At 42.3% G+C, this 9,748-nt stretch overlaps 1 protein-coding gene across 2 annotated transcripts; it reads left to right on the plus strand.

Moving 5' to 3' along the window:
* The first annotated feature begins 354 nt into the window (after positions 1-354).
* LOC136534897 (protein ALP1-like) lies at positions 355-3,979 on the plus strand. 2 transcript variants are annotated; one of them, XM_066527259.1, is made up of 4 exons: positions 355-800; positions 1,222-1,731; positions 1,820-2,045; positions 2,136-2,752. In XM_066527259.1, exons 2-4 carry the CDS (start codon positions 1,222-1,224, stop codon positions 2,573-2,575), a joined length of 1,176 nt encoding a protein of 391 aa, XP_066383356.1. In that variant the 5' UTR covers positions 355-800; the 3' UTR covers positions 2,576-2,752. The 2 variants fall into 2 exon arrangements, with proteins under 2 accessions (XP_066383356.1, XP_066383360.1); XM_066527263.1 differs by lacking the exons at positions 1,222-1,731; positions 1,820-2,045; positions 2,136-2,752 and adding exons at positions 2,760-3,093; positions 3,198-3,979 and having other exon boundaries at positions 374-800.
* The last annotated feature ends 5,769 nt before the right edge of the window (positions 3,980-9,748 follow it).

Raw genomic sequence — 9,748 nt, forward strand, 5'->3', positions numbered from 1 at the left:
TTTTTTTTAAGGAGTCTTATTGGTGCCCTTCGAGTACTATACTCATTCAAAAATCAGTAGAGTTCTCTCAATCTCTATTTGTGCATTTTTTTTTACTTGTGCTTGACTCGATATGTTTGGGTATGCTTGTTTCTGTGTGCATATGATGTGTGACTAAGTTTGTTGGGATAAAAAAGAAACACCTCTACAAAAGATGTTTTAAGATAGAGCAGTAGGTAGCTACTCTAGTTCAATTTGGTTTTACCTAACCGATTTTAGAACCCGTCTTGGCCGAGTATATACTGACATAACATGAAGATGTTTTTAACTATAGGTTTCGCTTATTCAATCTCCCTCTACCGTCTGTTTGGTTGGAGTGCTGGAGCCAACCCGAATGGGTTCGACCCATTTTCTGGTTGTTTGGATGGAGGTTTGGGATGGGTTGGGTTCGACCCCAGGAGAATATTCCTCCAATATGCGGGTTCGATTGCTCCGTCGAAATCTGGCGGACGGAGCCGCTCCGCTCGGGTTGAGAACCCTAAACCTTATCCCTTCACCTCCCCTCCACTCGACCGCTCCATCAGACCACCGCCGCCCAGCGCCGAGCCCCGCATCTCCGCCAGGGTTGCGCAGCGCCGGCCTCGCCCAGCGCCGGCCCCGCCTGGTCCGCCGCGCCGACCCTACCTGGTCCGCCGCGCCCGAGGAGCCGCCCCGCCGCGCCCGAGGTGCCGCCCCGCCCGCCTCCAGGTCCGCCCGAGGAGCCGCCCGCCCGCCGGCCTCTGCCCTGGACCGGCGCCGCCCTCTGCCCCGGATCCCTGCAGGTGAGTACTAGTTTAGTCTTGTTCTGTTGTTACTTTTTCATAGCGATTTCATAGCGATTTCATTGATGCGATTGATGAAATGCCGAGAGGTTTCAGGGCGCTGCCCTGAAACCCGCGAGGGGGCGTCCCCCCCCTCGACCCCCCGCCCGCTGACCGGCCAGCGGGGCCGCCGTTTGCGTACAACGCCTAGATGGTTAGGAGCACCCTTTTCCTATGAATAGAAACAAACTATGGATGGTCTTTCAGTAGTATATTGTGCTCAGACTTAAATTGTAAGTAACTTTGAATCAAACTACATGAATTTTAAGACCATGTTACCTCTTATATGGAATTGGATGGGGTCTGCTTCTGAATATTTGCTTTTTACCTACCTGATCTATATTGATTGTGCTGCTGTGCTTGATTGTGCTGCTGTATGTAGATGAATAACAGGCTCAAGGCATTTGTTTTTGCTGCTGCTGCACATTGGTTGTTGTGTGTCATGGCAATTGTTGTTCGCTCTAGGAAAAGAAAACGAGTTGCAAGAAGGGAAGGGATTACTTATGCACCAATATATGAAAGGGATAGGAAGAGAATGGAATACCTCAATGACAAAATCTGGAAGGATGACACAACTTGTGTAAACATGCTGAGAATGAACAAAGCACGTTTCTTTAGGTTTTGTAAGTTGTTTAGAGATCGTGGTTTACTTGAAGATACCGTTCATATGTGTGTTGAGGAGCAAGTGGCAATGTTTTTGCATACTGTGGGGCACAATGTTAGGAATAGAGTAATTGCAACCAATTTTGGTAGATCCGGAGAAACGGTCAGTCGTTATTTTAACAAAGTACTTCATGCTATTGGTGAGCTACGAGATGATTATATTAGGCCCCCTTCATTGGACACTCCAGCTAAAATTGAAGGAGACCCAAGGTGGTATCCATACTTTAAGGTGTGAAGCTCAACCTTATGTCATATTCTAAGTTTATTTTTTGCCAAACCTAATTGACCTAATCTTGACTTCTTTGAACATCACGTAGGATTGTATAGGAGCACTTGATGGTACACATATAAGAGCCACTATTCCAAAGGAAATGCAGCATGCTTTTCGTGGTAGATACAAGCATTGTACTCAAAATGTACTGGCAGCCGTAGATTTTGACCAAAAGTTCACCTATGTGTTGGCCGGATGGGAGGGGACAGCACATGACGCACTAGTTTTACGTGATGCTTTAACACGTGAGGGTGGCCTTCGTGTGCCACAAGGTAATACAAGAACCTATGTCTTGTCCATAAATTTGTTCATCAAAATTAATAGATCATTGAGATGTAACCTAACTATGCATCATATGTTAGGTAAATATTACCTAGTTGATGCTGGATATGGAGCCAAACCAGGATTTTTACCCCCTTTTCGGGGTGTACGATACCACTTGAATGAATGGGGGAGGAATCCGGTGCAAAATGAGAAGGAATTGTTCAACCGTAGGCACTGCTCATTGAGAATCATAGTAGAGCAAGCATTTGGAGCACTAAAAAGGAGATTCAAAGTACTTGATGATGCCTCTCCTTTTTTTCCTTATGAAACTCAAGTTGATATTGTTGTTGCTTGCTGCATCATTCATAATTGGGTGATTGAAGATGGGAGTGATGAATTCAATATACCAAGTGACAACGATGAGGACACCCAGCACACCACATATGCTGGGACAGCAAGTGAGAATGCCATTATGCTAGCTTTTAGGGAAGGCCTGGCTGCCCAAATGTGGGCAGATCGTCAAAGCCATGGAAACTAGTATCAGTCAATGTAATTTGTGTTGTATTTTTTTCTTGGACAATATAATAATTGTATTTGAGGGCTGAAATTGTATTTGAGGACATATTTCTACAGATATTTGATTGCCACGTTGTTTGCTACTTTGTTTGCTACTTTGTTGGCATTATTATTTGAGGACATATATTGCATTGTTTATTTTGTAGGGGAATGGAAGCAGAGGGTAGTGCAGGGACTGGTGGACATGCTACTTGGACTTCAACTTGGTCAGCCTGCATGCTCGAATACCTTGCCAATTTAGTGGTTAATGGCACCAAGACTTCATCCACCTTCAAGATGGTTCACTACAATGGGTGTGCAAAGGCTCTTCAAGAGAAATTTGGCATTGTGCGCAGTGGTGAGCAGGTTAAGAATCACCTTAAGACATGGCAAAAGAAGTTTCGTAAAATATGTGACCTTCGTGGTTTGAGTGCTGCTGGTTGGGATGAAGATACCTTCACTATAACTCTTGATGATGAGCACTACAACAATCATATTAAGGTATTTGCTGAATTATTAGTTCTCACATATAATAATCTAATAATAGTTGCTGAATTATTAGTTGTCACATAATAGTAGTTGCTAAAAATGTACATATATTGCAGGATCACAAGTCTGATGCTGATTTTCTAAACAAGCCTATTCAACACTTTGAGGAGATGCACACAATATTTGGAAGTACCATGGCTACAGGCAAGTTTGCAAAGGACTCGGGTGTGCCTCTAGGTACACAGGAAGACAGTACAGATGACTGGGACAATGAGGTACAGAGGATGGAGGTACAGAGTGATAGGAATGCAAATGAAGACAACAATGCGGCAACTTCATCGGCTACCAAGGCCACCAATCCTAAGAAGAGGGACAAGGGCAAGAAGAGGGCCATGACTGACCAAGATCCATTGGTTGCTGCAATTAAATGGGGAAGTACCAAGTTAGCCAAGGCGATAAAGGAAGCGGGGAAACCTGACAATGATGTGCCGGATGATTTGTATGACAACTTGATGGCTATGAGTGGTAGTTTCAATTCGACTCACTTATCCTTCTACCATTCCTACTTGGTCCAACATCCTCACATAGCTAGAGCTTTCAACTCCTTGCCTTTTGAACATAAATTCAATTGGGTTGCAAAGCACATTGCTGACAACTACCCTGGGCAGTAAGGGTAAGTTGTAGTCATGGGATGGTTCTTTTGTTGGTACCATATAGAACTTTATATTTGTGGTCTAAGTAAGCTTGTGTCTTGCTATGTGGAAGCCTTGAACTTGCTATATATTGTGTAAGGCTTGAACTTGATGCATCGTGCAAGCATCAGACTTGATATTAGTGTGTAATGTGCCTATGGATATGGCCTAAGACTTTTATTTGTAATATGGCCAAGACTTTTATATGTGCCTGTTATATTATTTGAGTTTTTTACCTGTGTGCCATTATAAAATATTGAAATGACCTGTGTACCATTGAAATTTGAAAAAGTTCTCCAATACCCTCTTTGAAATTTCTTTTGCTCTTAGAGGAGAAAGTACTCTGTAACTCTTAGAGGAGAAAGTACTCTGAAAGTTGGCCCTAGTAAAAAAACTAGTAGTATTAGAGGAGAAAGTACTCTGTACTCTACATGTAACTCTTATATGACTAGGAAAAACTACACATGATGGGGAAAGTTGGTCCTAGTAAAAAAACTAGTAGTATTAGAGGAGAAAGTACTCTGTACTCTACATGTAACTCTTATATGACTAGGAAAAACTACACATGATGGGTTATGGTGGCCTGGTGGGACATGTCTGAGTGGGTGCGAGTTGGTTGTTGCTATCTTTTCATAGGTTTGGGCTTGACCAACTCCTATGAGGTCTCTTAAAAGTAAATAAACTAGTGGGATAAGATGGATAAGTACTCTGAAAGTTGGCCCTAGTAAAAAAAACTAGTAGTATTAGAGGAGAAAGTACTCTGTACTCTACATGTAACTCTTAGATGACTAGGAAAAACTACACATGATGGGTTATGGTGGCCTGGTGGGACATGTCTGAGTGGGTGCGAGTTGGTTGTTGCTATCTTTTCATAGGTTTGGGCTTGACCAACTCCTATGAGGTCTCTTAAAAGTAAATAAACTAGTGGGATAAGATGGATAAGTACTCTGAAAGTTGGCCCTAGTAAAAAAAAACTAGTAGTATTAGAGGAGAAAGTACTCTGTACTCTACATGTAACTCTTATATGACTAGGAAAAACTACACATGATGGGTTATGGTGGCCTGGTGGGACATGTCTGAGTGGGTGCGAGTTGGTTGTTGCTATCTTTTCATAGGTTTGGGCTTGACCAACTCCTATGAGGTCTCTTAAAAGTAAATAAACTAGTGGGATAAGATGGATAAGTACTCTGAAAGTTGACCCTAGAAAAAAAAACTAGTAGTATTAGAGGAGAAAGTACTCTGTACTCTACATGTAACTCTTAGATGACTAGGAAAAACCTCACCATTTCAGTGCAAAGGTGACCATATGCAGGGTCTGTTTGAATCCATCCAACCAAACAGAAAATGGGATGGATCCGACCCCATCTCAATCCTCCAACCAAACAGAAGACGGATCGAACCCATTCTCGCAACCAAACAAAACAAGGGTTGGAGCCGTCCCCAAAACATGGGTTGGAGCCACTCCAACCCACTGATCCCACAACCAAACAGACGGTTAGTAAGCCTGGGAGTTCGGGTTATCCGATTTTTTCGGATCGGATAATTCGGGTAATTTAAAATTCGGGTAATAAAAATTGCTACCCGATATTACCCCCGAAAAAACACTACCCGCAAATTCGGGTACCCGATAATTTGGGTTCGGGTTCGGGTATTATTCGATATACCCAAATTTACAGAAAACAACAAACTACACTAAATTTCAGTAGCGATCTATACATAATTTCAGCAGCAATTTGTATAGAATTTCAATAGCAATTTGTAGAGAATAATATATTACAGTCACTCATTCAAATAGAGAGAATTATATTCTAATAAAGTGATAAGTTAAATGGTTCAGCTAACAACACATGATGAATACAAAGACAAAATAAATCTTTGGGTAGTTCGGGTAGTTTGGGTACCGGGGGATATTACCCGAATTACCCAAACTAATTTCGGGTAATCAAAATCGCTATCCGAATTTAGGATCGGGTACCTCGGGTTCGGGTAATTCGGGTCCGGGTTCGAGTAATTCGGGTACGGGTAATGGGTATCGGGTATTTTGCCCAGGCTTACCTGTTAGCCTACGTAGCTGCTGCCCTGAGAGGAGAGGAAAAGAAAGGCTATAGTAAAGTTGCAACCTGAGGCTTCAATATAGCCTCGGTTTGGAAAGATTTGAGTTCCTTAAAATAATCATCCTTTGAAATTGATTTTTTTTTGTTATTTTTATCTTTGCCAGAACATTTTTATAAGGTTCATACTCTAATCCTTGTGTAATATGGGAGAAATATAATCATGGATACTGCGTCCATACTCTAATCCTCGTGTAATATGAGAGAAATATAATCATGGGATAAACCTCCGAAGACTAGAGTTGAGGTAGGCACAGGCGCTATCTGCTTCACGGCAAAACATGAAAAGGACCGGGGAGGTGGGAGTTGGGGACACTTGGACCGGGTCGATGTGAACCTCGTCGAGCTGCCACAGGGGACGCGGAGGCGCCGGCCCGCCGGGTAGTCCTGCCTGTTTGCGTCAGAAACCGTCGGGGCGTACGCCGGCCGAAAAGGCGACGACGACCTCATCTTCCTCGGAAGTCGGAAACACGCGTGCGGACTGCGGCGTACCGACGAAACCGTGTCCCTCTTCGTGGCATCGGAGGAAGACAGCCGGAGAAGAAGAAAACGCGCAGATCACACGTCCGCACCGTCCCAGGCTCCCAGCTGCTGTGCTGGACGATGGAGTGGTAGGAGTTCGGAAGCAGGCAGGCATACCCACTCGTTCGTTCGCCGTGTGATTGCTGCGACCTGCGAATAAAGCTTATCGTACGGTGCATGTGAAATTACGAATGTGTCTGCTTGCTAACAAAATGCTTTGCGCATATATATATATATATATATATATATATATATATATATATATATATATATATATATATATATATATATATATATATATATATATCCGTTTGGCTTACCCCATATCTAGCTTTGGCTTCTTCTTTTTTCAGTGAAAATAGTGTTTTTCTCTCGTAGCATTTCAATCAGAATAATGTTTTCAGATAATTTCAGCAAGCTGAACGGTGCCTATATGCCGTGCATATGCTAACAAGTAACAAATAAACTACTAGTACTGTACGATGAAGGTACTTGCAAGGTGCTTACCTCCTGGCCTTATTAATGGAAGTTCACTATAAAGAACAAAAACGTTGCTGCATCTTCGGTCAAAGAATGTGTGCAGGACACAGAATATTTTATGTTGCTAGAGGAGCGCGTGTGCGTATTGCGAATATGACAGCAACTAAAGGAGCCTCGTCGGTCTGAACCTACTTCCCAACGGAGACCGGGGATTGACCAATCAATCATTCCCACGTACAGTTCAAACAAACATACTGCCAATATTTATAAAAAAATCATGAGACCAAAGATTCAATCTAGTGGACGTCCAGAGGGAGAATTTGAAATGTTAGGTAAATTTTACCTTCATTTGATTTACACGCATGCAGCAGATTGGACCAAGAATATAGTGGCTGAATGGGAACACGCGAAGATGCATGCATGAACTGACTCCACCGCCAATGGCATTATTTGGGTGCGTTTAGTTCCTAAAAAGTTTTCCAAAAAATGATACAGTAGTCATCACATCGAATTTTGCGATACGTGCATAGAGTATTAAATGTAGACGAAAAAAAACTAATGGCACAGTTTGGTTGGAAATCACGAGACGAACGTTTTAAGCCTAATTAGTCCATGATTGAACACTAATTACCAAATAAAAACGAAAGTGCTACAGTAACCAAATTCCCAAATTTCAGGAACTCAACCCAGCCTTTGTCTATAAACAGGGTTAATAGTGTCTCGAGTCCCCGAATGTTGGAAGGTCGTGAAGGTTGTGTGCCATCTGCACAGCCTGTTCGGGAGACCGTAAACGATCATGGATTATTTACTGCTGGCTGGTTTGGTGTGAGAGAAAAACATTGTTTCCGGCTGAAAATTTACGATCGTTTACGAGCAAGCGAACAGGCCGCTAGAATGAGGAGGTACTGTTGGTCTTCCGCTGGATTTTTTTTTATTTTTATTTATTTATTTTGTAATTTAAAAAAATAGTAAAAAAAACTAAATCGTCTTCCCGTGGACGAAAAGCACTGATCGTCCTACCTTAGTTTTTTCGTCCCGAAGGACGACTTACGAATATTTTTGGAATTTTCGAGATTCATACTATATATTTTTATAAAATAAATAAATAAGTAATAATAAAATAAAAAATCGTTCAGCTGATGATATGTCTGATGCTGACACGAAGAAATAGTTTTAGAAATATCAGCACTCTTTCCTCTTTGAGCAAGGTGATGCATACATACTAATTCGAACTTCTTTTTTTGTGTGTGTTTTACGACTTCTATAAGGGTTCGTTTGGACGTAGATATTGGGGGAGGTGAAATTGGATTGAGTTCAATACCAAAGCAGCCATGGTATTGAAATGACTGCAATTCGAATACTATTGTTTGGATCACCATTGAATTGGCTTTTGAAATCCTAGCAAGTAGCTTAGTACCGTTTTTCTGTTTGGATGCAAAAGAATGGAATTGAAATGTTGAGCCATGGCAGGGGAGCTCAACTGCTTCGACCCCGGCCAACATGGCAAGCGGATCTCGCGCCGCCGGTCATGGTGGACCTTGCGCCGCCGGCCATGGGGGAGAGGAAGAGTGTGGCAGGACCGCCTAATCTAATGCCTCCTAGAAGTGCTCGTCTTTCATTAGACACTAAGCACTCGAAGAAGAACACCAAATTACACGGTCCCGTCAGGCACACCCCGAGGGAGAACCCGAAAATCCACATGTTTTCATCAGGATGACAAATGAGAGAATAAACCTTACATCATTGTTAACCATTTCTTACATCACTTTTAATACAACATCAGAGTATAATAGTTATTGTATAACAGCGGAATGTAATCATCTTATCAGAGTTTATGAACAATTTAATTGAACAGCGGAATATAAACATATGATCAGAATTACAGCGAAAATAATTATCTATTTATAGCATGATGAAACATTGATAAATGAACTATGACAACATATTATAAAAACTTCTATTTATAAAAACATTTGGTGAGAGTTATAAATAAAAACTATGATCGCAGCAGTAAAGAAAATCGCCTCTGAGCCCACCAGGAGGAATCCACACACAAGAGTCAGCTCTAGCATCCACCTGTCACCTGCAACAGAAGAAAATAAAACCCTGAGTATTCAATTATACTCAGCAAGACTTACCCAATAGAAGAAAAGAAAAGACTCCAAGGATATGCAAGGCTATCTGGCTTGTGGGTTTATTGTATCTGTGGGAAGCATTACTAAATGTGCATCCTTATATTCGATTTTTATTCGTAGTGCATTAGTTCATTAACTAACCATTCTATATAAGCAACTGTGCTACTTTCAAGCAGGTGGTAAGCAATCAAATTTTCTTTTTCCATCTTCCATCTTTCAGTTCTTACTATGGTGCTAGAGTTAAGACAAGCCGTACCGACTCGACGGCGATTCGCGAATCAATGTCCTCCAGCTGGGTACCCCAAAATACACGCTCCCGCTTGTACCCCAGGCACAAGCATGATCCAACCCACTACCCTCCTGTCACAGGGTTCAGGTTCTCGTCCAAACTGGAACTCCAAGCCTCGCCTCTGAATCCTAGACTCAATGTGGTGCAAGGACCTCCTAACACAAAAACCACCAAGGCAGTCGGTCTAGAAAGAGCCAGAACCCATGATAAGAGAGTAACAAGTCTTCCAAGCGTCCATACCCAAGTATGTGCTTGGGATAATAAGTCTGTGACTTGCCTAGCATCTTATGCAACGGTCGGTCCTTAACCGACACGGAACAGGAAAAGCAGTGTAACCAAGCTATGCCCCAGTGGCCAGCGGCGACACAACCTCTTACACCCACCACTACCCTAAACCATATCCCTGCCTGGTCACCATTTTTCTTTCCACCATTTATA

The sequence above is a fragment of the Miscanthus floridulus genome, chromosome 2 (genome assembly GCF_019320115.1).
Source record: "Miscanthus floridulus cultivar M001 chromosome 2, ASM1932011v1, whole genome shotgun sequence".
In the NCBI taxonomy this organism is placed as follows: Eukaryota; Viridiplantae; Streptophyta; class Magnoliopsida; order Poales; family Poaceae; genus Miscanthus; species Miscanthus floridulus.

What these genes read in the sequence shown, in the direction of transcription:
- LOC136534897 (XM_066527259.1), top strand. Translation starts at nt 1,222, where the DNA reads ATGAATAACAGGCTCAAGGCATTTGTTTTTGCTGCTGCTGCACATTGG. An exon ending in GGTGGTATCCATACTTTAAG is followed by an intron (nt 1,732 to 1,819) that starts GTGTGAAGCTCA and finishes AACATCACGTAG; the next exon opens with GATTGTATAGGAGCACTTGA. An exon ending in TGGCCTTCGTGTGCCACAAG is followed by an intron (nt 2,046 to 2,135) that starts GTAATACAAGAA and finishes ATCATATGTTAG; the next exon opens with GTAAATATTACCTAGTTGAT.